Raw genomic sequence first — 27,834 nt, 5'->3', positions numbered from 1 at the left:
CTGTAACTGTGGTCACTTGGAGTCCTCGTCAGTAAAATCAGTAAAAATACAGGAATCAGTGGCTCCTCATGTTAACATTTAGAGCTCCTCTGAACCGACAGGCTGGAAAAGCAGCAACACGACATGTTTTCTGATCCTGGTAGTTAAATATTTCATTCTCATATTTCTTGGGGTGGATTCGTCCTCATCGTTGCTTCACTTTAACCTCAGCTCAACGTGTCACAAGACATGCAGGAATTCAGTTAGTGTTTGTCCTTTAATGACATTTAAATCATGAAATCTATGTTTTATGTTACATCACAGCAGAAACATGAGCGCCGTGTTGTTCCCAGTAAAACTGACCTTCATTTAGCAGCTGATAGTCAATATTCCCCCAGAGAGGCTGCTGGACTGTAACCAGGTCAGACTGCTGCTGGAATCAGGTCACAACTTAACCACATAAACACCAGGTCGGTCCAGATACAACCAGACCTAAAGATGTGGAGATAAACTCAGATCATCCAGACTTTAGCCTGCTGTGGTTCAACATTCAGTCTACGGTGGCCCTGAGAGCTCAAAACACTGAAACGTGAGAAAGCAAAGAGATAATCGTTTACACTGATTGGACGACACAAATGAAGCATTTGCAAAAAGTTCTACAAAGCAAAAATACAAAAACCAAAGACACCAATCAGACACAACATTACAGCCAGATATCACTGAGTAGTACCACCTCTGATTGGTCGAAGAGTCTGAAGTTGTCTTGTGGTCCTCTCTGATTGGTTGTGGACTTTTAAGATGTCCTGTGGTTGTCGTTGATTGGTCCACAGACCTCTGAAGGTGTCCTGCGGTTGTCTCTGATTGGTTGAGGACTCTGAAGGCATCCAGTGCTCTTCTCTGATTGGTCAAGGCCTTTGAAGGTGTCCTGCAGTTGTCTCTGATTGGTCCATAGACCTCTGAAAGTGTCTTGCAGTCTTCTTTGATTGGTCGAGGCCTCTACAGGTGTCCAGTGGTCCTCTCTGATTGGTTTAAAGTCCTCTAAAGGTGTCTTGTGGCCTTCCCTGATTGGTTGAGCTCTCTGAAGGTGTCTTGTTGTTTCAGACGTCATCAGCAGACCTTTTTCAGTCCTGTAGCCTCCATAAATTGGACAGATTTTTCCAGAACATCCTACATTTGACTTTTAGGGAATTTAAAGTTGACACCACAAACTCTTAGTCGTGTTCCTCTAATTATTCCTGAACGATGTTTTCAGTGTGACAGAGATCTTTGTCCTGCTGAAAGAGTCCATCAGGGAAACATGTTCAGGACTCAAAGCAACATCTACATGAACGCAGGTCTCAGGTTTCTACCTCCACCTGCTCACCTTATTCCCATAATGCACTGCTGCATCTGTTCTCCAGGTAAACACAGCTGGTCATCCACATGATGGCAAAGACATTCCTCAGACCCTTCTTCTGCTGCTTCATGATCCACTTCTGATCTCATTGTTGGAGCTCCTAGTGATAAACAGAAGTCAGTATGGAAACTCCAACAGCTACACAGATACTTAGTAAGGATCATCTGATTATCAGCACCAATATTTAGCATATTTTCATTGGCTGATTACTAAATAAATAAATTATAAACACATGTCTTTGGCTCTAAATCAAATGGAGGCTTCAACAATGTAGTATTTTAACTCTAACCAGGATATTTCCTAACAATAACAGTAATTTAAGCACCAAAAGTTAACCGTGAAAGTGGTAAAATCTAAATTAAAAACACGTAAAAACTGAACGTAAACAAGACAGAAAACGAAACTTATTTCTGCAGCTTCATGGTGAGAGTCTGATCTCTGGTTGACGCTCCATCTTCACCTCCTACCCCTAAATATAGACTCTGTCACCCTTTCACATGCCACGAATTATGTTTATTTCTAAACTAAATTCTGTTTTCTGCCAAAAGATTTTCTCTATTTTCTACAATATGCAGTTTTTCCAAAATGTAAATAAATGAAGCTCAGTCTTGTATTTTCCCTTTAACTCTGCATTAAAGCCTTCTGCTGTTGGGGTTCAGGTGTCGCTAACGTGAGTTTTAAACCAGGAACATTTTTCTGATCTCTGGGAGTTGAAGCTGCTGGAAATAACCGTCAGCTTTAATGAGAAAAGACACGAAGCTAAACGAAGTGGAGCGTCTCTGAAGAGCTCCATGATTTGACTAATTAAAGCCAAACTGCTGCTGACTGACAGCTTCATCCTCCTTTACTCAGTATTCAGAGCAGAGAGGTGATCACTGATCCTCCTCCACCTTCAGAAACTCCTCCGACTTCATGTTTTCATCACCAGATCTCAGTCGGTTTATATCTCAGGTCTCAAATCAAAGCTCAGATAATTCATCGAATCTCTGTTGGGTTCTATTTAAGGTTCTGATGCCTGATGAGGGTTCCTTACTGCCAGTGTTCCTCATCCACCTACTGCAGAATCACAAAGAAGAAAGAATTTAATCCAGTTTGAAAAAGAAATCTGTGAACAAAGTAAAAGAGAAATAATCAGTCAACAGAGCTGAACTTTGGTCTCCTAAGATTCTGGGTTTTGAGGTATTTTGTGTTTATTAGTTTGTGTTTTGCAATGTTGATGGACTTTATTTGGACGGGTCATGGACTGGTTTTAGTCTGGTTTTGGACCTGTTATGGACCTGGTTTGGGGTTTGTTTTTGGACTGATTTTTCACCCATCTACACTCGATGAAAAAAAGTAGGTCCAAAACCAACACAAGACCAAGTGCACAACAAGTCATAAACCAAGTTTATATGAGTCAAAAACAAAGTCCAAATTCAGTCTGAAACCAAACCCAAAACCAGGTCCATAAGAGGTCCAAAACTAGACTAAATCCAGTCCAAAACCATCTAGAACCAGTTAATAAAGTAGGTCCAAAACTAGTCCAAAACCCCTACCAAACCAGGTTTAAAACCAGTCTAAAACTAAACCTGAAACCAAGTTTAAACCATTCAAAAACAAAGATTGATGCCAAACCCAAAACCAGATCCATGACAGGTCCAAAACTAGACTACATCTAGTCCAGCATCAACTCTAAAACCAGATCCATGACAAGTTCAAATCCACTTCCAAAACCAGACTACATCCAGTCCAACACCATATTTTGTATTTGGTATCTATACTATGGAAACTATTTTATATTTTATCCACTCTTCCTTGAACTAGAGCACTAAATGGTTCCATGTATTAAGTTAACCTAAAGATCCAAACCTGTTTCTGTACGTTTAATTAATTCAGTGTGAACGGACGTGTTGAACATCTCAGGTGTGAAAAACACCCAGTCGAAACTCAGACTGTTGACTGGAATCATTTTAAAGTAGTCTTGATGTAATAAACCAACATTATTGAACATCTGGTTGGAAACTGCTAAAAAATACATCTTTGTCTGTTCTTTGTTCCACACCCATCTTATTTATTAAACGTATTAATGTAGAACACAACTATAACCAGCTTTATGTTTGATTAGATCCTAGAATATATTAAATTCAAGATTTTTTTGGGTTATTTTACTTGTGTAAATCCACAATAATAACAGGATTTCAGTGTGATTTACTAAAAGCAGAAATATGCTGATTTACATTCACCAGTCCATCGTCTACAGAGTCGATATTTTTCTTCTTTTATTCCCTTTAGAAGCTCTCAGCCGTCAGTTTTGGAGACTTTAATAAGTGAAGTCAGGAGGAGAAAATTAAATCTTCACATTTATAAATCCTTCAGGTTCTGGGAGGTCAGAAGCTCTTGTCTGCAGCTGTGGATTTATTTCTGCTGCTTCTTCCATTTCAGGTGTAATCCTGTCACTATATCTGCACTAACTTTATTAAATCATGATTATTTGCTGCTTTTTGCTTTTCTGATCTGCAGGTTTTAAATCCAGACATGTTTCCATCTCAGCAGGTTTTATGGTTGGTGTGTTCCCTCTTTAGTCTGTGGAGCTGTAATCGTGGCGACAGACAGACATTTTTATTTTATTAACCTCGACCTCGGCCGAAGAGCTGAAATTACCCACAATGCACCAGCGGAGTCACACCACCTAAGTTTAACTGCAGCGTCCGGCGATTTACTTCATTAGAGTAAAAGCTGCAGATGGAGCAGCAAATTAGCAGTAAAACACGTCAGCAGGAATCAAATAAATTTTCCTCACAGGCTGCTTTTTGTTCTTTATTTCAAACTAGATTCATTTTAATTGTGAGTTTAAGAAAGAAAAGGAGCAATAAATAAACAGAGTGAGTCATTTATGGTCTTAAATATGGGATTTAGTTTGTTTCTTGGAAGGCATTTTTGGTTCAGTTCTGTTAAAATGCTCTTTAAATATTCAAATTTTTCTTTCAATATAATATACATAATATACGGTGAGCTCACTTGTTGTTCTGATCAGAAGCGACGTTCTGGTTTATGACTCCTCGGTGTTTTCAGTGATCTTCTGTGGCAGGTGGCTGAATGTAAACAGCATAAGGACCAGTTGGTTCAGTTCTCAGCCAGCAAAGCTCCACGGTCAGCAGCAGACGATCTGTTAGCGTCATCCTGTTAGAACCGGCCTTCGTCCAACAGCACAACGATCTGTTAGCGTCGTCCTGTTAGAACCGGCCTTCGTCCAACAGAACAACGATCTGTTAGCGTCATCCTGTTAGAACCGGCCTTCGTCCAACAGAACAACGATCCGTTAGCGTCATCCTGTTAGAACCGGCCTTCGTCCAACAGAACAACGGTCCGTTAGCGTCATCCTGTTAGAACCGGCCTTCGTCCAACAGAACAACGGTCCGTTAGCGTCATCCTGTTAGAACCGGCCTTCCCGTCCCAACAGAACAACGATCCGTTAGCGTCATCCTGTTAGAACCGGCCTTCGTCCAACAGAACAACGATCCGTTAGCGTCATCCTGTTAGAACCGGCCTTCGTCCAACAGAACAACGATCCTTTAGCGTCATCCTGTTAGAACCGGCCTTCGTCCAACAGAACAACGATCCGTTAGCGTCATCCTGTTAAAACCAGCCTTCATCCAACATTGTTTTAAAACTGTCCAAAAATGTCTTGAAACTTGTCCCACGTGACCAAAATTACTTCAAAATTACTCAAACCCTGTCCTATACCTTTTAAAACATGTCCAAAATTTCTTGAACTTTCTCATAACCCAGAATGTGCCAAACTTGTCCAATATGTCTTTAAACTTATCATAAATTACTTCAAATGTGTCCAAAATGACAAAAACCTCCCAAACTGACCCAACATCTGTTCAAAATAACTCCAAACTTGGCCAAAGCAATTTAGAATATGACCAAAATGTCTTGAAACTCAAACAAAATGACACCAAAAATGTCCAAAACTACTCAGGAATTGTGTCGAGAAAAAGAGGCTCTTATCAAACTGAAGGAAAAATGAGATTTTCATTGTTGATTACTTCAAAATGAGCCAAAATTTGTGTGAAATGAAGTGAAATTTGTTCAGATTTCAGTTAGTCCAAATGACTAAAACCTCCCCAAACATATTCAAATATGTTCACAATGACATGAAATCTGTCAAATATTACTCAAGAATTGTCCACAAACTGATCTGGTGTCAGTTTTACCAGAACTCAGATGTGTTTCTCCTCCTAAATGTCATGGTTCTATCTGCTGGACTGATGAAATTCTGAGGCTCAGAAATGATGGAAAAAGTCCATTAAAAAGTGATAAATCTGGACCCACCTCTATGGACTTCAAGGACCTGGAATGTTCTAAGTGAGACTAAATTTAAAGACTGGAAGCAGGAAAGGAGAACGTCCCCTGGAGAAAGTTCTAGAGTAGACCTCCCGACAACTGGAGAAAGTTCTAGAGTAGACCTACCGACAACTGGACAGTTGTCGGTAGGTCTACTCTAGAACTTTCTCCAGTTGTCGGGAGGTCTACTCTAGAACTTTCTCCAGGGGACGTTCCCCTCTATGGACTTCAAGGACCGGGGAACTCTGGAACAGGATGAAGGTTTGATCATTGATGAAGTTCCTGGAGATGAAGAACCTTTTTACGGGTTTGTTTGATTTTATTTGGAACAACCCAAAGGTCTCCAGAAGATTAATTATTTAAAGGATCCTTAGAGAAAATATTGCTTTAGTTCCATGATCTGTGATAAAAGTTTGAAAGGTTTGGAGCTACAGATGTTCAGAGTGTTTTCTGTGTTTTTGTGTTTAGGGTCGGGGGGAGGTTTCAGCCATGGAGGGTGACTGTCTGAGCTGCATGAAGTATCTGATGTTCATCTTCAACTTCTTCATCTTTGTGAGTTCCACTCTGTTCAAAATCTGAAATGATCCTGCTGTCTGTTTCTCCAGGTGGTTTTATATTGATTCACACCACAGAAAAATAAAAGAACATGCAGCGTCTCTTCATGTTTTTAAAGCTGTCAGATTAAAGGACGAAACATTCAGCAGCTTATGTCAGGTTCTGTTACCCAAAAACTATAAAAATTATTTTAATGGAACTTGGTGCTCAGGTCGAACAACGGAAGAATTCATTATACTGTGCTGCAGATCAGGGTTTTTTTTAGAAACTAACTTACTGCTCTAGTTACAACCAGCAGTCAGAACAATTCAGGTTGTCATGTCCTTTAGCATGAATGTTAAAATTTGAGGAGACAGCCAGGTATTAGTCTGACCCTTACAGTTACTCAAGTATTAGTCTGACCTTCACAGAAACTCAGGTATTAGGCTGACCCCCACACAGATTCAGGTATTAGTCTCACCTTTACACAGATTCAGGTATTAGTCTGATCTGTACAGTTACTCGGGTATTAATCTGATCCTTGCAGATTCAGGTATTAGTCTGACCCTCACAGAAACTCAGGTATTAGTCAGATCCTTACAGTTACTCAGGTATTAGTCTGACCCTCACAGTTACTCAGGTATTAGTCTGACCCTCACAGTTACTCAGGTATTAGTCTGACCCTCACAGTTACTCAGGTATTAGTCAGATCCTCACACAGACTCGGGTATGAGTCTGACCCAGCTGAGGCTCTGGGAACAGTCTACTTCCTGGTGTGGTAATAATAGTTATTCTGTGTATTTGAAGGACAGATTTGAACCATTTCAAACTGAGCAGAAGATCCATGTAACTCAACATACAGAACTTCAAGTGCAACATTTTTCAGTATTAAAACTCAGTACTTAAACCACCTTAAACTAGTCTTCAGTCGTCAGGTTCCTTCAGGTTCCTTAAGGTTCCTTCAGGTTCTTCGATTTCAATTCAATTTTATTTATATAGCGCCAATTACATTCAAATTGTCTCAAGACGCTTTACAGAACCCATATGCCTGAACCCCCAGAGCAGCCCTAAGGAGACAGTGGCAGGAAAACACCCTTTTAACAGGGAAAAAAACCTCGAGCAGAACCCGGCTCTAATGTGGGGGAACCATCTGCTGCTGGCCGGGTGGGTTGAGAAGGACAGAAGAGGTAGAGAGGTAGAGATAGAGGGATGGAGGTAGAGATAGAGGAGGAGGGATGGTAGAAGAGGGGGGAGGGCAGCAAGGAACATATAACACACAGGTGGATACATGTATGATCAGATAGATGATACATACAAAGTACAAGCTAACATGTAAACTGATTCCTAGTTTCCTGTTATGATGTATGGCTCTGGCATAAATATACTACGTATATAGCTGGTAGTAACATTCAAACAGTCTGAGATGACAACTATAGTGAGGGTGATGCAGAGTAGATTTGTGGAAATGGGCAGCTGGAAGCAGTGGGCTGGAGGAAGGTCAGCAGCAGCATCCCACAGATGGAGATTAGGCCAGTTGGTGGGACAGCAACCACAGATCTGAAGGTTCTGTCAGGTTTCTCCAGGTTCTTTAAGGTTCCTCCATGCTCCCTAAGCTTCTTCCAGGTTCTTTAAGGTTCTTCCAGGCTCCCCAAGGTTCCTCCAGGTTCTTTAAGGTTCTTCCAGGCTCCCCAAGGTTCCTCCAGGTTCTTTAAGGTTCCTCCAGGCTTCTTAAGGTTCCTTCAGGCTCCCTAAGGTTCCACCAGGTTCTTCCAGGTTCCTTCAGGTTCCTCCAGGTTCCCTATAGTTTCTTCAGATTCCTTCAGGTTCCTTCAGGTTCCTTCAGGTTCCTTTAGGTTCCTTAAGGTTCCTCCAGGTTCAGGTGTATTTCTGGCCCCTCGGTTCTCTCGGTTCTGACTACCTGACCCATTCTGTCCCAGCTGGGTGGCTCCTTCCTGCTGGGCGTGGGTGTTTGGGTTCTGGTCGACCCGATGGGCTTCAGGGAGATCGTGGCGGTGAACCCTCTGCTGTTCACGGGGGTCTACGTGATCCTGGCCATGGGGGCGCTGCTGTTCCTGCTGGGCTTCCTGGGCTGCTGTGGAGCCATCAGGGAGAACAAATGTCTGCTGCTGTTCGTGAGTCAACCAAGGTTTTCTGTTTGAAAACAACGAAACGCTAACACAAAGTATCAGGTATTAGTCTTACCCTTACAGATTCAGGTATTAGTCTGATCCTTGCAGATTCAGGTATTAGTCTGACCTTCACACAGTTTCTCAGGTATTAGTCTGATCCTCACACAGAAATTCAGGTAAAATGAATTCATTCATAAAATAATCAACAATAATAATAAAGGATATGTGCAGTTCTATTATAGATCCAATGTTCCTGTTAAATATGTATTTAGTTTTAATTTTCCTTCAAGTCAACCAAAACTTCTTGTTCTGATTAGTTTTCTATATATTTAGTTTAAATGTTTGTGGAAATGTTAAACCTGCAGCAGGTAGTTCTTCATCCACAGGTAAATTGGCGCCACCCAGAGGACATCCAGAGGAAACTGATGTTTCTCTGTAGTTTCAGTCTGAAGCTGTTGGATTCCTTCATGGAGCTTCTGATCCACTTCTTCCTCATGTTCTTCTGTTCCAGTTCTTCATGTTCTTCTGTTCCAGTTTTTCTTGTTCTTCTGTTCCAGTTCTTCATGTTCTTCTGTTCCAGTTCTTCATGCTCTTCTATTCCAGTTCATCTTGTTCTTCTGTTCCAGTTTTTCATGCTGATCCTCTTCATCTTCCTGGCTGAGCTGGCTGCTGCCATCCTCGCCTTCCTCTTCAGAGAACATGTGAGTTCTGACCCTGGATCAGGTTCTGTCTGTTTCCTGCTGTTTGTCTCCTCAAAGCAACAACATCATTCCTGGTTAAAGATCCTTTATTCCACATTTGTTCTGTTGAAACTAGTTAAACTTAATCTCTTCGATCTCCTTTAGACTCCAACATCTGAAATTTCCACGTCTTATTAAAGTTGATCGACAAACTGGACACATTTTAGATCGATTGTTTCCTGCTTGGTTTTGTGGACGTGTCTTGGACTGGTTCCATAGTTCTGGTTCCATAGTTCTGGTTCCATAGTGGTTCTGAATTAGTGTTTTTTAACTGGATCTTTACGTCATCTTGGACTTTGTTTTTAATCCACTTAGACTGACTTTAGTTTTTGACTGCTATTTAACAGATTTAAGTGTTGATAAGTGTTTTGGGCTGTTTCTGACTGGTTTTGAAGATAGTTTTACATGTTTCTGACTGGTTTTGAAGATAGTTTTACATGTTTCTGACTGGTTTTGAAGATAATTTTACGTTTCTGACTGGTTTTGAAGATAATTTTACATGTTTCTGACTGGTTTTGAAGATAGTTTTACATGTTTCTGACTGGTTTATGGTGTTTTTTTGCACTCGGTTTATTACTAGTTTTGGATTTGGTTCAGTGGTTTTAAACTGATTTTTTTAAATAGATATCAGTGGGTTTGGACTATTTTCTGCTGGTTTTGATCCTTGTTTATATTTTAGTGTTAATAAAGTCATTTCACGCTAGTTCTGGACATGGTTTTATTACAGACTGGTTTTAAGTGGTTTTTTTTTTTGGTTTTAGGGTGGTTTTGGACTGGTTTTAAAATTTGTTTTAGACGTATGTTGGACTGGTTTTAGTGGTTTTCGGATCTGTTTTATTCCTACTTTCAGACTGGTTTTGGACTGGTTTTAGGGGTTTTAGACTGATTTGAGGCTGGATTTTGACTGGTTTTATACTGGGTTTGTCATTGTTTTAAACTAGTATTTTGTCATGTGGTTTTTACTGGTTTTAGATGTGATTTTTGACTTGTTTTGAACTTAGTTTTTGACACGTTTGGAACTGGTTTTGGAGTGGTTTTTTTTTTTTTTTTTTTTTTACATTTTATTTTTATTAGGAAAGAGCACATGTTTACAGTTACCAATTCACTCTTTATGCAGTACAGACTTTCCTTTTATATACATTTTTTGGGCATCTTTTACTTGTAGTATTGTATTTAGTACATTTCGCTCACAAGCCCCGATATACAAAAAGAACGAGAAAGAAAAAAAGGCAAAATAAAAAACAAAACAAAAAAAAAAACAAAAAGCAAAACAAAAGAACCAGCAAACGTACAAACTTTGTACAGATAAGGGGGAGTTTGTAGCCTAAAAATTCAATTATGGAGTGATGTTATACCAAAGCACTTATGCGACTTAGAGAAGTCATAAAAAATCCGCTCTCATTGGGGTTATATAAGTGATCCATTTTTTCCAGATAACATAGAATTCGAGTTTTTTTAGATTCAGTGTATAAGTCAGTTTTTCCATTTTAAAGATTTCAAAAATTATATCAATCCAACCATTAAGAGATGGAGCTGTTGGAGTCAGCCACTTTTTTGTAATATTTTTTTTACTTGCCGCCAAAAGGGCTTGTAACAATTTTTCATCACTTCTCCGATCCAAATAATTAGAATAGCCCAAATAAAGGTTTTCAAAGTTAAGTGGTATGTCAGTTGCAAATACACAGTTAAGTGTTCTATGTATCTTTTTCCAATATGTATTTAATTTAGGGCAGGCCCAAAATATATGATAATGGTTAGCCTCCTGAGAGCCGCACGATCTCCAACACATTGGTGCAGTAACATATTTACCCTGGTATAGGGCTCTTAAAGTATCTAACCACATTCTTCCAACAATGCTCTCGCCAGAATAAAGAATTAGTTGAAGACCACTGAAATGAGAAAACTTCCTCCCACTGATTCTCTGAGATAGTAATATCAGCCTCTCTCTCCCACTTCTGTTTGATATACAGTGTTTTACTTTTATCTGTAGTGAAAAGAGCATTATATATTCTGGAAATCATTTTGCTAGTCAAAGAACCATAAGCCAAATTCAGTATTTTATAGAATGCCTTATCAGACTGTGAAAAATTTGAAGTATTGCATTTTGAAATAAAACTATGTCTGACTTGGAGATATCTATAAAAGTCATTTTTTCTTAAGTCATGTTTGTTTTGAAGTGTCTGGAAACTTAAAAACACATCATTTTTGGTAAATGACAAATAGGTTGTGAGACCCTTTTCTACCCAGGATTTAAAGGTAAAATCTCTCCCGTTAGGAAGAAATTCAGAGTCAAATGCGCACCATCTAAAGAAGTTTAACATCCTCTGGATTTTTTTTTAAATTGACGACCTTATTCCAAATTTTTAATGTAAAATTTATCCAACAGTTTCCAGACTCTTCCACACACAACCCTAAAGTTCTGTCCCCTATCACTGCTTGCAAGGGAAATTTATTTACCGTTTTAATTTCTAATTCCTTCCACTTTGACCTATACTCTTCATTGCACCAGAGAATAAGTGGTATTAACTGGGATGCATAATAGTAGTATTTCAGGCAGGGGAGGGCCAATCCCCCCTGTTCTTTCTTCAGTTGCAGTGTACCAAATCTAATTCGTGGTCTCTTTCCCTGCCAAATAAACCGTGATATCTGCTTGTCCCATTCCCCAAACTGTCCCTCAGGAGCTTCTATTGGAAGTGTTCTAAATAAATACAGTAGCTTGGGGAGGACTGACATTTTGATAGTGTTTACTCTGGAGGTTAGACTTAAAAAGGGGATAAGGCTCCACCTGTGCAAGTCTTCTGTAATCCTTAATGACAATGGCTCATAATTTGCTTGTAGAAGCTTTGTTAGATCTTTGGTCACTGTTACACCTAGGTATTTTATTTCCTGAGATTCCCAGCTTAAACTATATCTATTTTGCAAATCTGTCGAGGCAGTAAAATTTAGTGTCATAACTTATGTTTTTGAAATATTAAGCTTATAGCCTGACAAATTTCCAAACTCTTTTAGTAGAATCATCAGGTCATTGAACGACTTCTCTGGTTCCTCCAGGTAAACCAACACATCATCAGCAAACATTGCCACCTTATGTTCGATTCCAGCCACCGTAATTCCTTTTATTTGGGTACTTTGCCTTAATAATTGTCCAAGAGGCTCAATAAATAATGTAAATAGGAGTGGCGATAATGGGCAACCCTGTCTACTTCCTCTTTCCAACATAAAGGAGTCTGAGAGATCACCATTGACTTTTATTCTGGCTGTTGGTTTTGAATATAGGGAATGAATCTGGAGTGTTTTTATAGTGGTTTAAAATACTTTTGGACTTGGTCATTTATCAGCTAACTGAGTTGTTTGGGCTAGTTTGGAAGGAATGTTTAAGCAGGTCTTAAAGTTTCATTTTAGAACCAGAACAGAAGCTGTGAGGTAACGTCTGAAGGTTCAGGTGATCATGTGATGGTTGTCTTTCTCTCAGATTAAATAAATTAAAGGTCAGTAAAACCTAACGGAAGCTGTTTCTGTGTCCAGCTGACCCGACAGTATTTCACGAGGGATCTGAAGCGTCACTATCAGGGCCGGAACAACACCGACGTCTTCAGCTCCACCTGGAACGCCATCATGACCACGGTGAGGCGTCGCCGCTCTTCCTGTCCATCAGCTGATGGTCCACGGCTCACCTGTTCTACTTCCTGTTTCCTGCAGTTCGACTGCTGTGGCGTCAGCGGTCCCGAGGACTTTGAGGAGAGTCTGTTCCGGCTGCTGAGTCCCTCCAAGATGGTTCCTGAGGCCTGTTGCCAGAGAAACGGTTTCCTTGGAGACGGCGGCGTGGAGCAGTGCGTCAGCGGCAGCGTCGTCTTCCGACACAACAAGGTAGAAAACAGAGAGATGGAAGTTTAGAACCTTCTGGTGGACAGTAAGTCAGAGAACGAAGACCTAAAGAGTCGAGTTAAAGAAGAGATTCAGTCCAACATGAAACTCAGTAAACACTGAAGATAATAAAGATAAAACAAGATAAAATCACAATAACAGATTAACTAGTTTTACTGATTAAATATTGGAAATGTTTCTCGAAACATCATTATCTGAGCTACTGCACAAAACCTGAAAAATTCTGTGATATAAAGCTAATTCTGTCTCTTTTGTTCCGTTACAGTGGATCAGCTGAAACAAAAACACAAAAATAAAGATCTAAAACTTAAAGCAGCTTCTTCACAATAAAACCTGACTCTGCTGCAAAAACCTCTGCTGTGGATTTTAAGGGCAGACTGGATTGTAATATTTATATTTTTACTTGCTGCTCTCTTTCTCCATATTCTAGTTATTTCTGCACAATCGAATAAACTCGCATCTGTATTTTAGCTTCACTGTTCAGTGCTGCTTATTTTAATTTACTGTAGAAGTATGATTACAGATGATGTTCTGATTTGTATGTACAAATTATAAATAATAACATTTCTAAAGTAGGTCAAAATTGCAAAAGTAAGAGTTTCTCAAGACAAAAAAGGTTTTATTAGACAGTAGCATAATGACATTTAGATTATTTTGTTCTTAATTTGACAATAATTCCAAATTTCTGATATAGAGGATGTATACCATATTGAAAACCTTGTTTCACGTGTAAAGAAGTTAAAATACTAACCTCAGAGTGTGTTTTCTCTTCAGGGCTGTTACTCAGCGATGGTGGATTATTTTGAGACCTACATCTACACAGCTGGAGCTCTGGCCATCGTGGTTCTCACCATCGAAGTATGAACCGATCTCTCACTGCTTTTTATTAAAATAATGGCTTTTATATATATAAAACTGCAAATTAAACAGTTTAATTGGCATTTATTATCATTTCTCTGGTGCTGTAGATATGAATATTGTGGGAAAGAATTAACAAAAAATAAATAAAACTTGAAATACTGCCTAAATGTGACTTTAGCGGGGTAGTTAGCCAAATTTCAATACCTTTAGCTGTTTGTTTAACTTATTTCTATGATGAAGTTAGCTTCTTTTCATGACTTTACCTGTGTAGTTAGCCTCTTTTTATAGCTTTAGCTGTGTAGTTAGCCTCTTTGTATAGCTTTAACTGTGTAGTTAGCCATATTTCTCTAACTCAAGCTAGGTGGTTAGCTTCCTTGTATAACTTTAGCTCTGTAGTTCGCGTCTTTCTATGACTTAGCTCTGTAGTTTGCTTCTTTTTATAGTTTTGACTCTGCAGGTAACTTCTTTATATAGCTTTACCTCTGTAGTTACCTTCTTTTTCATGGCTTTTGCTCTGTAGGTAGCTTCTTTTTATAGCTTTAACTGTGTAGTTAGCTTAATTTTATGACTGTAGCTGTGTAGTTAGCGCCTTTCTGTGACTTTAGCTTTGTAATTAGCTTTTTTCTATTACTTTAGCTCTGCAGTTAGCTTCTTTTTATATCATTAGCTGTGCAGTTAGCTTCATTCAGTGACTTTAGCTGTATAGTTAGCTTCTTTTTATAGCTCTGGCTCTGCAGTTAACTTCTTTTTATTATAGGTTTAGCTGTGTAGTTAGCTTCATTCTACAACTTTGTGCAGGTAGCTTCTTTTTATAGTGTTAGCTGTGCAGTTAGCTTCTTTCTATAACTTTTGCTCTGTAATTAGCTTCTTTTTGTAGCTTTAACTGTGTAGTTAGCTGTATTTATGACTGTAGCTGTGTAGTTAGCTCTTTTCTATGATTTTTGCTCTATAGTTAGCTTCTTTTTTATAGTGTTAGCTGTGTACTTAATTTAATTTTCTGCCTTTAGCTTTGTAGTTATTTTTCCTTAATTATTTTACCTATGCAGTTGCCTTCTTTCTATGACTTTATCTTTGTAATTAGCTTCTTTCTATTACGTTGTCTCTGCAGTTAGCTTAATTTTATGACTTTTGCTGTGTAATTAGCTTTGTGTTTTGAATTTAGCTTTGCAGTTAGCTTTTCCCTTGACATTAGCAATATAGTTACCTTCTTTTTTTACTTTAGCTTGACAATTAGCTTCTTTCTGGGACTACAGAGGCTCTACAACCTGCATTAAGCAACGTTTTAGTTTATAATAAACCTTGTTAAATATGAAACAGTTCAAAAGTAAAAATTGTTGTTTATGAAACAAATCTGTATATTTCTGAGATGTTTTCAGCCTGTCTGATCTGTCTGGTTCTCTCTGCAGCTCTTTGCCATGGTGTTTGCGATGTGTTTATTCAGAGGCATCCAGTGAGACGGCCTTCATCATAGTCATAATCATCATCATCTTCATCACCTTCATCAGCAGGAAGAAACAAACTAAAACATGAAGCGTATCCGTCCAGTGGTAGTTTGTGTCGGTTCTGTGATCGCCGTCATTCTTCAGGTTTCTGAGGTTCTGCTGTGAAGTCGAGGTTCTGTTCAGTCTATCGACCCAGAAGCTGCTTCAGAACCCACCTGAGTCCATCAAACTGGAAACACAGGGATGTGAAACCTGGACTTGATCTGAGTCCGTCTGAGCTCTATGATGAGTCGGTGGTCATGGTGTCGTCTCTGTCCAGTCAGCTGGGACTGAAAGAGGAGTTTATTCTGTGGAAAATGTTCTAAAGATAACGGACGGTTCAGTGTTTCAGTGTAAATATTCCTCAGAAGACGTTCAGGTCATAGTTTGTCTTCTTCTCTTTGTGGATTTAATCAGCAGATATAAAACTTTTTCCTCTGTGTGTTTGTATAAATGACTGATGGTCATTAAACTGGTGTCTGTGGTTTTACTGGTTTCATTTGTCCTTCATGCTGTCAACATATATAACAAAACCTGGATTGTACGGAATGACTGAAAAAAAACAGAATGAGGAAGATTAGTGGTTCAGAAGAGTTCAGATCTGCTCACATATCCTGAGGTAGATGATCACGAGTATACGTACTACTGTGGAAGAAGGAACTAAAAGAGTTTAGGTCTCATAAAACATATAAAATCAGGCATTAACTTTCACATTTTCATTTCTTCATTTATTTGGACAGGACAGTGCATATTAATGAACAAACAATCTCATAAATTCACACAAGGCTGCCGTAAATAAGCCGGATTTAGCACAAGGATAATTTCCATCTCTTGTCCCAAACATAAAAGAAAGTAAGTCAGAAGGCAGGGCAGGTTTATTCATAAAGAATAATTCATACACAAGGCAATCCAAGGTGCTTTACAGTGGCAAAGAAACACATCACAGAACTTTAAAATTTGTTATAAAGATGATTTAAATGTAGCCATTAAGACATTAAATCAGAAATAAAATATAAAAGGACATTAAAAGTCAGAAAACAGATTGATCGTCTAAGAGAAACCTACAGTAATTGATCTGGTTTTCAGGCCACATTTAAAAGAGCCGACAGTTTGAGCAGAACTCAGGAGTTCAGGAAGTTTGTTCCACAGCATCATTGCGGAAAGCTGCTTCACTAGTCTTAGTTCTGGTTCTGGGAACACATTAAACCTGCCCCTGATGACCTGAGGGTCATCCTAGAACTAGGGGACATTTTACGTCCCACCCATCAAATGGGATGGTAGGGGTGGTAGGGATGGGGGTTAGGGTTAGGGCCGTTCTGGAAGTTCTTGCTTGGCTGGATCTGAACCTTCTCCCTGATGTGGAACAGATGCTGGGCAGGATGTGAGGAGTCTCTGATGATTCAGGGAGGTGGAGATGATATCTGGTAGAGGAACCCCTGTAAGTATTTCTACTTTCTATAGTTCCATCTTCAATGAAACGTCTTCAGGATTGTCGTAGCTGCACTAAAGTTCTCTGATCTATATTTATATCCTGATCATTTATATTCTGGTACTAATTAAAGAAACAACAAGAACCAACACTGAACCTCTGACTCCTGTTTCTGAGATATTTGATGATTATTTCACTTCATTTCTCTTTAATGTTCAACACTTTCAGGATCTTCTCTCTGCAGATTCATTCAGACTGAAGAAAACATTGAAGCTGGTTGTTTCCTTCACAATAAAAGCTGCTCATATAAACCTCTAACAGAACTGAGCTGATGGAGCTGCAGCGCCACCTGCTGCTCACACTGGGTTAAATCACATTCAACTTTTAGAAGATGGAAAATTCACAATATGTGCATTTGAATGAACTGATTTTAGTGTTTTCTTTGACATAAATAAAGACGTTTCCACCATGAATTGATGAATATAAAAAGAAAATCCAGTGAAAGTGAAGTGACCAGAACTTCAACCTGTTTCTGACAAACACTAAATTAACAACAGTATTGGGACGCCCCTCCAGATGGTTGGATTCAGGTGTTTAATCACTTCCACAGGTGGATCAGATCCAGCAGCAGACTGCTTCTACAAACATCTGGTAAAGAACGGGTCGCTGTCAGGAGCTCAGTGCATTCAAACCTGGAATTTCAAATATTTTTGTCCTGGTTTCATGTCTGTTTATGGAATTTTGTCATGATTTTAGCATCTTTTATTTATAATTTCCCATGTTTGAGCTGGCCCTGCGATGGACTGCTGACCTGTCCAGGTGTCCCCTGCCTTCGCCCCCAGCCAGCTGGGATAGACTCCGGCACCCCGCAACCCTAGTGAGGATTGAGCGGTGTATAGAGAATGGATGGATGGACGGATGTTTGAGCTGATTTAATATTGTTTTATGAAAATGTTGCATCTTTTTCTGTAGTTTTTGCAGCTTTTTGTTGTATTTTTGCCTCCTTTGTAGTAATTTCACATATTTTTGTGCTATTTCAAATCTTTTTATGGATATTTTCTACTGTCATTATGGTTATGCTCATTATCTTCAGATTTTATATTTTTCTGGCGTTTCAATGTGTTTTTCTGCTGATTTCCACTGTTTTGTACTAATCTTGCTTCTTTTTATGGGATTTTAGCATCTTTTTCTGTAGCTTTTAAATAGAATAGTATGGTTTTAATTGTCATTATACACACACAATGTACAACGAAATTAAAAGATTTTTGCACTTTGTTGTATTTTTGCATCCTTTGTGGTAATTTCACATATTTTTGTGCTGATTTATTATCCTTTAATGGAAATCTTGTGTCTTTTGTTATGATTTTGCATCTTTTTAGGACAATTTAGCTTCTTTTTGTGGTGATTTTCCTTCTTTTTTGCTGATTTCATATCTTTTAATGGAAATGTATCATCTTTTTCTCACAATCTTGTCGTGTTTTGTGGTATTTTAGCATCTATATGATAATTTCTGATTTAGCATCTTTTTATGGATGTTTCGCTTTTTTGTGATGATTTTGCATGTTAACGTTTCAGAATATGAAGACATTTTGGACAATTTCATGAACCAATGTGGGAAAAGCTGGTGTTTGCTGTCATGTACTGATATACGTGTTACGTGATGACGTAGGAACATATGAGGACGGAAGTGAGGACCTCGGAGGCGGCATGTTGATAGTCCGCATTTGTTTAATAAAGACACTGAAAAGACAGAGCTTCATGTCTTGAAGTTTTATGTAACCGAGTATCATGGTGGACGGTACACAACAATGGCGACGAGGAAGACGAGGAAGAGAAAGACGGGGACAATGATTTTCGCTTGGTGAAGCGAGGAAAACCGGCGGCGATACGGCAAGTTAGCAAAAGGCTAAGCTAACAGTATGGAAAAGTCAGGTATTCAACCGTTCGCTTGCTACACGGACCCAGCTACACTCGGACCGAGATGGACACGGTGGTTGACATCTTTCGAGCTGTATGCGGACGGGAAAGGACTTATTTTGACAAATGATGCCACGGATGCGATTAAGCAGCGGAGACGTACTCTTCTACTGCACTTAGCGGGACAGGACGTGCAGGATGTTTTCTCCACCTTACCACAGACGGGCGAGGCGACGGACTACGCGGCGGCGGTGGCGGCACTCAACACATATTTTGTTCCCCAAGTAAATGCAGCATATGCACGCCAGACCTTTCACAAGTTGTCCCAAAAACAAGGTGAGACTGTACAACAATTTTGTACGCGCTTAAGACAAGCTGCAAAAGACTGTGACTTTCAAGGTGATAGAGATAACCAAATAAGAGACGCTATCCTGAGTAAATGCATTTCTGAATATGCACAGAGAAAGCTACTTGAGGAAGGTCCAGGTCTAACATTGGCTCGCACATTGGAGGTGACGTCGCAATGTGAACGAGTGGAGGAGCAGCTGGCAGCTATGAGCATCACCGGGGAGAAGAAAGAAGGGGACACCGTCAACCGAAATTCAACGACAAAGAAAGGAAAGTACTTAAAACCAAAATGAAAGAGGAGAATAAAACGGACAGACAGTGTTATAGATGTGGTTATACTGATCACATCAGTAAGGATCCCAAATGCCCAGCACGAGGACAAACATGTCACAAGTGCAATGGCAAGGACCACTTTTCAAAAATGTGTCGCACAAAAGGACATAGGAAGCAAAATGTGAATGTGGTAAAACAAGATGATTATGCATTCATTGTAAAAGATGATGATGTACCTGAGAAAATAACTTTTTTGGTGGGAGGAGTAGAGTTGAAGATGTTAATAGACTCTGGTGCTACAAGTAATATAATGGGAGAAAACGTATGGCAAAAGCTAAAAGATGAAAAGATAAAGTGTCATTCATATATACCCAAAAAGCTGAGGAATTTGTATGCATATTCCTCAACACAATCACTATCTGTTAAAGGAGCATTCAGATGTGAAATTAAGATTGGTGATAGGACTGACGAGGCTGAATTCATTGTGATAAGAGGTATTGGTGAACCACTCCTGGGTAAAAGACTGCTGTAAAGCTAGGGGTGCTGAAAATAGGTGAAAATGTGGCTGCTGTCACAGACTTAAAACACACTGTTAAAGAGCAGTACCCAAAAGTGTTTAAAGGAGTGGGAAAACTAAACACTAAACAGATAAGCCTGTATATTGACCCAGACATCAAACCAGTAGCACAGCCACTGAGGCGCATACCCTACCATTTAAGGGATGCAGTTGAAAAAAAGATGAATGAACTGATTGAAATGGACATTGTAGAACGTGAAGAAGGACCTACACCCTGGGTAAATCCTGTAGTGATACTCCCGAAGAAATGTGACAAAGATATCAGAATGTGCTTAGACATGAGAAAAGCAAACGAAGCAATAGTCAGGGAAAGATACCCCATTCCTACAGTGGATGAAATACTCCAAGGATTGAATGGCTCTGCAATTTTCAGTAAACTAGATCTCAAGTGGGGCTACCATCAGCTGGAACTAACCCCAGAGTCCAGAGAGATCACAACGTTTGCAGTACACAATGGAATTTACAGATACAAAAGACTTGATATTTGGAGTTTCGTCAGCCAGTGAGCAATACCAACACGAGATTGCTAATGCACTAGCAGGCCTCGAAGGAGTTGAGAACATCTCACATGACGTAATCATACACGCACCTGACCGAGAAACGCATGACAAGCGCCTGCATGCTGTTTTGAAGAGACTTTCTGAATGTGGTTTAACACTAAACCCAGAAAAATGTCAGTTCAACATGGACAGACTTGTATTCATGGGAATACTGCTGACATAAAGAGGAATTGGACCAACTGAAGAAAGAGTGAGAGCTGTAGTAGAAGCCAGAGAACCAAAGAATGCTGCAGAGGTGAGAAGCTTCCTTGGACTGGTAGGCTTCAGCAGCAGGTTCATATCACAGTTTGCTACACTCTCTGAGCCACTAAGACATCTAACCCGAAAAGAGACAACGTTTACATTTGGGCCAGAGCAAAAACAAGCATTTGCAACTTTAATGACTGAACTAGCCAGAGCAGGCACTCTAGCTTATTTCGACAAAGAAGCCCCAACCAAAATCATCGCAGATGCAAGCCCAGTAGGCTTGGGCGCAGTGTTAGTACAAGAACAGAATGGAGACGAGGTACCAGTGTGCTATGTAAGTCGTAGCCTAACAGACTGTGAACGCAGATACTCTCAAACAGAAAAAGAAGCCCTAGCACTGGTATGGGCATGCGAAAGACTACATCCATATGTGTATGGTAGAAAGTTTGACCTAATCACAGACCACAAGCCATTAGAAGTCATATACAGTCACAGATCTAAACCATATGCGCGAATAGAATGGTGGGTTCTCAGACTACAACCGTATGACTTTAAAGTGGTGCACATTGCTGGAAAACAAAACATTGCTGATTCATTGTCAAGACTACTGTCAGACAAAGCACCGAAAGAGATACACAAACATGAATCAGAGGAGTATGTGAGATTCATTGCAGTAAATGCAACTCCAAAAGCACTTACCACAAGAGAGGTCGAAGAAACCTCCACCACGGACTCCGAGCTAACAAAGGTGTGAAAAGCGATTGAAAACGGACATTTTGAAAAATGCAAAGCATATGCATCCATTGCAAATGAACTGTGTGTGATAGGATACATAATTTTAAGGGGTAATCGCATAATATTGCCAGAAAAACTCAGAGCTAAGGCACTTTCACTAGCTCATGAAGGACATTTAGGAATCGTGGGAACCAAGCAACATCTCAGAACAAAAGTATGGTGGCCTGGCATGGACAAAGCTGCAGAAAAATACTGCAAAGCGTGTCATGGGTGTCAAATAGTGGCCAAACCTGATCCACCTGAACCACTGAGAGTTACACCCTTACCAGATGGACCTTGGCAAAATGTCGCTGTAGACATACTTGGACCGCTACCATCAAACTACTCAATACTTGTGCTGGTAGATTACTACAGTCGATATTATGAATATGATGTGATGACATCTACAACCACGGAAAAAGTGATCGACTCTATTGACTGTATATTCAGCAGACATGGACTTCCAGTTACCATTAAATCTGACAATGGCCCACAGTTCAAATCTGAATTGTTCAGAGAATACTGTGAAGATAATGGAATCAAACATGAGAAAACAACACCAAAATGGGCTCAAGCCAATTGGGAAGTGGAACATCAAAACGCATCACTGATGAAAAGAATCAGGATTGCGCAAGCTGAGGGACTCGACCGGAAGCATGAACTGAGAAAATATGTTAGTGCTTATCGTAGTATTGAACATCCAACCACAGGAAAAAGTCCAGCAGAACTTCTGTTCAACCGGAAAATGAGCTGAAAGTTGCCAGACATTTGTGAGTCAAAAACGACTGCTTTGGATGTACGCGACAGAGATGCTGAACAGAAAGGAAAAGCAAAGATGTATGCAGATGAACGAAGAGGAGCTCAGTACTCAAAAGTGGACACAGGAGACATAGTACTGGTTCAACAAGACAAAATGGACAAGTTTACAACACCATTTAATGCAACACCACACAAGGTTGTGAGCAAAACTGGAAACCAGGTCGTAGTTGAATCACCAACTGGAGCTCGTTATCACTGGAACACAAGACATGTAAAGAAATATATGACCAATGAGACCATAGAAGGACACTATGGACAAGAAACAATACCTGAACGGGAGGAAAGTCAAATGAACAAAAACATTGTCACTTACACTCCCAACACCACAAGAGGGCACACAGGGTCCAGAGAAACAAACCAGACCTCAGAGGGTTACAAAGACACCTGAGAGGTTTCGTGATTTTGTGGTGAAATAAGTAAAACATATGGGTTCTAAGACAAGGTTCATGGTTATAAGAAAATGTTATTTGTGTTGTGAGACAGAAGATCACATTGTTAGACCTTGAGACAAGATGATGTGACGCGAAAAAAAATATATGTACGTGTATGTGAAGATAAACTTTAATTCCAAGGAAAAGGGGAATGTCATGTACTGATATACGTGTTACGTGATGACGTAGGAACATATGAGGACGGAAGTGAGGACCTCAGAGGCGGCATGTCGATAGTCCGCATTTGTTTAATAAAAATACTGAAAAGACAGTGCTTCATGTCTTGAAGTTTTACCTAACCGAGTATCATGGTGGACGGTACACGACATTTGCAGCATATTAAATCATTGTAAACTTGGTTATTTTCATTAACTCATGATTTTATTTATTTATTGTGGCAATTTTAATGTGTTTTTCTGCTGATTTTCCCTGTTTTGTTTTTTAAATTTAGCTTCTTTTTATGGGATTTTAGCGTCTTTTTCTGTACATTTGTACCTTTTTGTGGGAATTTCAAATATTGTAATGATTTCATATCTGTTTATGGGATTTTATGATGATTTTAGTATCTTTTATGATAATTTCACAAATTGCCAAATACTACCATAAAACTATTGAACATTAATACTAATTTATATTTTCACTGAGTACATTTTTAACCAGCATTAGTTCTGATCATAACCACCAAATATTAATGAATGTTCAGGACACTAAGCCTTTAAATGCCAGTTTCTGATGTTGGCATTTTAGCCTTTCAGGTCCTGTACTAGACTCCTGTTGGGTCGGTGTTGAGTAGATTTGACTCTTTAGCTGCTGTTTGGAAAATGAAGATGCCTGAGACAAAAGGGAGGATACAGGGAAGACAGAGGACAGAAGGAAGGAAATGAAGGATTGGTGGAGGACTGATATTTATTGAAATTAATTTAAAGTAGTTGTTTTTATCACCGGAGGCTCCGTTTCCCCCTGAATCCTTCACTACGCAGGAAGAAGCCGCTTGTCCTGTTGCCATAGTAACTGCCGCCTCTAACAGCTAGCTGAAGCGTCTTTAAGCTAACAAACTTTTTATTTTACCGCAGGTTTGGATTAATGTCGTCCAAAAAGCTGGACCCTCTGTCGGTGCGCGAGCCTTCAGGAGGCGGCGAGGAGCAGAGCGGAGGTTGGAGCCCCGAGCCCCAGGTAAAACACTGGAAACCGTACCGTTAGCTCGGTGGCTAACTGTAGCTCGGTGCCTAATGTTAGCTCGGTGACTTACGGTAGCTCGGTGCCTAATGTTAGCTCGGTGGCTAACGGTAGCTCGGTGGCTAACGTTTGCTCTGTGGCTAACGTTAGCTCGGTGGTTAACGTTAGCTCCTGCTCAGTGGTCAGCTCTGGTCTTTATCTTACTGTCATCAGGGGAAGATCTGGAGGAGTTTGACCTGAAGAAGTTCTCAGCTTCAGAGGAGGCTCTTCTGAAGCTGCTGCCGGTGGTCAAAGCCTCCAACAAAGCTGTGTAAGTACAAACTTTACTGTCCAGAAGAAATGAGGACAAAGTATTAATGTTTATAAATGTTTTCTTTTGTTTCACTGATTCTTCTTCAGACTGAGCAGCTGCAACCTGACAGACAGAAGCTGTGAAGATCTGAACTCAGTCCTCAGCTGTGAGTCCTTCAGTCTGAAACATCTGGACCTGAGTAACAATGACCTGAAAGATTCAGGAGTGAATCTTCTTTCTGCTGGACTGAAGAGTCCAAACTCTGAACTGGAAACTCTCAGGTCAGGATTTAACTGTTTGTAAAGAATCATCTGGAAAGTTCTATACTGAGTCTTTGTCTGTGTTTAGTCTGTCAGGTTGTCTGATCTCAGAGGAAGGATGTTCTTCTCTGGTCTCGGCTCTGAGATTAAACCCCAACCATCTGAGAAAGCTGGACCTGAGCTACAACCATCCAGGAGACTCAGGAGAGAAGCTGCTGTCAATTCTACGACAAGATCCAGACTACAAACTGGAAACTCTCAGGTAGGGACAGATGGACTCAGTAAGGACAGATGGACTCAGGACAGACAGATGGACTCAGTAGAGACAGATGGACTCAGGACAGACAGATGGACTCAGTAGAGACAGATCGACTCAGTAGAGACAGATGACTCAGTACAGACAGATGGACTCAGTAAGGACAGATGGACTCAGTAGAGACAGATGACTCAGTACAGACAGATGGACTCAGTAAGGACAGATGGACTCAGTAGAGACAGATGGACTCAGGACAGACAGATGGACTCAGTACAGACAGATGGACTCAGTAAGGACAGATGGACAGACTGTGTCTGATGCTTCCTGCTGATATAAGTGGAGGTTTGTAAAGCTGGTTGTGACTTTGATTCTTCTGCAGGTTGGATCATGGAGGAGCTCACAGACTGAACCCTGCTCGGAACACTTGTGAGTGTCTTTGAAGCTTCATTCATGTTTTATTTTCACTTTTATTGCTGTGACTCAACAGCCAGCAGATGATTAACTGCAGCTCTGTTCTGTTTGTTTTCTCCATCAGATTCCTGTAATCTCACAGTCGACATGAACACAGTCAACAGAAACCTCAGACTGTCTCACAACAACAGGAAGGTGACACATGTGGAGGAGCCTCAGTCGTATCCTGATCATCCAGACAGGTTTGAGTTCTGGCCTCAGCTGCTGTGTTCAACTGGTCTGACTGGTCGCTGTTACTGGGAGGTCCAGTGGATTGGAGTGGTTCAAATATCAGTGAGTTACAGAGGAATCGGAAGGAAAGGACGCAGTGAAGGTAGTCTGTTTGGATGTAATGATCAGTCCTGGAGTCTGATCTGCTCTGATGATGGTTACTCTGTCAGACACAATAACATAGAAACACCCATTAGATCCTCCTCAGTCTGTCACAGAATAGGAGTTTATGTGGATGTTCCTGCTAGAGTTCTGTCCTTCTACAGTGTCTCCTCTGGTTCTCTGATCCACCTTCACACCTTCAGCACCACCTTCACTGAACCTCTGTATCCTGGGTTTGGACTCTGCTCAGGTTCCTCGGTGTTTCTGTGTGATCTGTAGATCTGAGAGTTTTAGAAAACAGAAACTCTGCTGAGTGGAGATCAGCTGCTGGTTCTGTTCATCTTCATCTTCTCTGAGCTGTGAAGCAGATCTGCCTCAAACACCAAACATTCATCTGTGTGATTCCTGAAGTCACCTGATTTCTGATTTCATCATTTGTCATCTGTAGATTCTCAGTCTTCCAGGTCCTGTTAATCCTCAGTGTTTCAGGAGGAGCAGCTGGACTTCTCTGTTTGATTCTTGTTTCACCTTCATCCAAGAGTCTTCCTCATCTCTAACTGACTGGTGGGGAGTCTCAGGTATTTATTGTCAAAGCACAAACATTTGACTTGCGGTCCTTTAGTGACCCACAACTCACCTGATGGAGGTGTTAATGGTGCTGAAACTGCCTGGTGAGGAATGACAGGATGCATTCTAAGTACCTGATAAGTGGTGTCTTCAGGAAGCAAAAAGAAAAGTCGAGTTTCATTCATGTGAAGCACTTGAGGTCATCAGTTATTCTATGAATCTGTTTCTACTGAACTTTGTGCATAAAATAGTCGTATAGAAACTGAAAAATTTACATGTCAAATATTGTGTAATATTGTGGGTGTCTTGGTTGATGAATCATTATTCTTATGAATCCTTTTTAAAACATTTACCAGATTAACCACATTTGATTAAAATCATTCAATCATCAGAATCAGTGTTCAGCATTATTTCTCAGCAGAGTCTCTTTTAACTTGAATGAACTTGGTCCACTGATGTTAAAGCTTCGGTATCTTTGTGGAAGAAGGTCACATGTTGAGCCTCCAGATACACTAGCAGCATGGATGACTTCATCAACACACTGAAAATAGCGAGCAAACAAGTGTAATTACAGTTTAGGAAACAGAAGTCTGATGGAGCAGGTCTGTTGAAGAAGGTTCATGGAGCAACAGTTCACAGACACATTTGGCTGCTTCACCAAGCTCTCCAGCTTCCTCCTACAGTCCAAAGACCGGTTGAGGTTAATTGGTGACTCTAAATTGTCCGTAAGTTTGAATGTGAGTGTGCTGGTTGTTTGTCTCTATGTGTAGCGCTGTGATGGACTGTTACCTGTCCAGGTGAACCTGCCTTCACCCTCAGTCAGCTGGGATAGACTGCAGCCCCCCGATACCCTACAGAGGATAAAGTGGTGTATAGATAATGGATGGATCTGGAAGTCCCACAGGATCCTGACCTGTTCGTTCTCCACCATCTATATACTGTATTTAAATAGATGCCCGCATTCTCCACCATTATTGGATATAAATATGGTGGATAATGCGGGCGTACATTTAAGCTGATTTGTGAACCAGAATACAGATGTGTGCAGTTGTGCTCGTTTGTTGCATGGTCATGGAGTAGTGGACAGGTTTATTAAAAATCCAGAGATATTTGGATCTTTTTATTTCTCTTGTGGACGTGTAATAAAGATACACAGCCGTAACCAAATTAAAACAATAAACTGCAGTAATTATCTGTATCTGACGAGTTTCTCAGTACAGTTTAATTGATAACAGTTCCAGGCGATGCTTCCTGTTTCTTCAGTCCCAGAGAGCTCAATATTCAGCCAGTTTTGATTGTTACTATGAGTGTCTAGTGTCAATCACCTGAGCTTTTAACTCCCAGCAGCTAATAGATTAGCTACCTACTAGTTAGGTAAATGCTGCTCTCTGAATGTAAATATGAGCACCGACTCGTCACCTTAAATGATTGTGTTAATCAGCAGCCACGCTGATACTAACCAGACTGTGTGTTGATTGTGTTATCAGACTGTGTTGCTGGGATCTCATGCTGTACTGATACTAACAAAGCCTTAAAAAGGTCTGGAAGTTCAGTTGTTGTTCCTCCTCTCAGGTGTCAGTAGTGATGTCACCGGATGTCTTAGAAGTGTTTCCAGGTCAAACAGGTCTACAGGGTAACTGTGGTGCCATTTTGGGATCATACACTGACCCATGCAACGTCCCAACTAACCCTGTCTCACAGTGCCATCTAGTGTTAGGTTGTGAATTATCATTGGTTCAGCCTATGCACACAGCCACCGAGTGCTGGAGTTTAACCTGTCTCTATGAGAAACTCTCAGACTCATTTGTGATGTTACTCTATAATTACAGTTTGTGTCTCACTCCAACTGTGT

General features: G+C 40.2%; 2 protein-coding genes across 8 annotated transcripts in view; both read left to right on the top strand.

The window, feature by feature from the left end:
- Positions 1-15,824, top strand: part of LOC111568736 (tetraspanin-18-like) — a 38,327-nt gene extending 22,503 nt beyond the window's left edge. For 5 of the 7 annotated variants that reach the window (XM_055008322.1, XM_055008275.1, XM_055008351.1 and 2 more), the window contains 7 exons: positions 6,173-6,256; positions 8,176-8,370; positions 8,994-9,068; positions 12,633-12,731; positions 12,807-12,974; positions 13,767-13,850; positions 15,260-15,824. In XM_055008322.1, coding sequence (XP_054864297.1) covers positions 6,173-6,256; positions 8,176-8,370; positions 8,994-9,068; positions 12,633-12,731; positions 12,807-12,974; positions 13,767-13,850; positions 15,260-15,307 — 753 coding nt within the window. In that variant the 3' untranslated portion in view covers positions 15,308-15,824. The other 2 variants (XM_055008459.1, XM_055008236.1) reach the window with 2 other exon arrangements.
- A 2,858-nt stretch (positions 15,825-18,682) lies between these two features.
- Positions 18,683-26,395, top strand: LOC111568739 (uncharacterized). Its single transcript, XM_055018968.1, has 8 exons — positions 18,683-18,964; positions 19,142-19,270; positions 23,722-23,821; positions 24,038-24,134; positions 24,224-24,397; positions 24,465-24,638; positions 25,012-25,058; positions 25,168-26,395. Exons 1-8 carry the CDS (start codon positions 18,683-18,685, stop codon positions 25,692-25,694), a joined length of 1,530 nt encoding a protein of 509 aa, XP_054874943.1. The 3' UTR covers positions 25,695-26,395.
- Positions 26,396-27,834: the final 1,439 nt, after the last annotated feature.

This window comes from Amphiprion ocellaris, chromosome 1 (genome assembly GCF_022539595.1).
Source record: "Amphiprion ocellaris isolate individual 3 ecotype Okinawa chromosome 1, ASM2253959v1, whole genome shotgun sequence".
NCBI classification, from domain to species: Eukaryota; Metazoa; Chordata; class Actinopteri; family Pomacentridae; genus Amphiprion; species Amphiprion ocellaris.
The sequence above is the reverse complement of the archived record's forward strand: the minus strand, read 5'-3'. Positions and strand labels throughout refer to the sequence as shown.

What these genes read in the sequence shown, in the direction of transcription:
- LOC111568739 (XM_055018968.1), top strand. Translation starts at nt 18,683, where the DNA reads ATGGAAAAGTCAGGTATTCAACCGTTCGCTTGCTACACGGACCCAGCT. An exon ending in AAAGCCTCCAACAAAGCTGT is followed by an intron (nt 24,135 to 24,223) that starts GTAAGTACAAAC and finishes ATTCTTCTTCAG; the next exon opens with ACTGAGCAGCTGCAACCTGA. An exon ending in TACAAACTGGAAACTCTCAG is followed by an intron (nt 24,639 to 25,011) that starts GTAGGGACAGAT and finishes ATTCTTCTGCAG; the next exon opens with GTTGGATCATGGAGGAGCTC.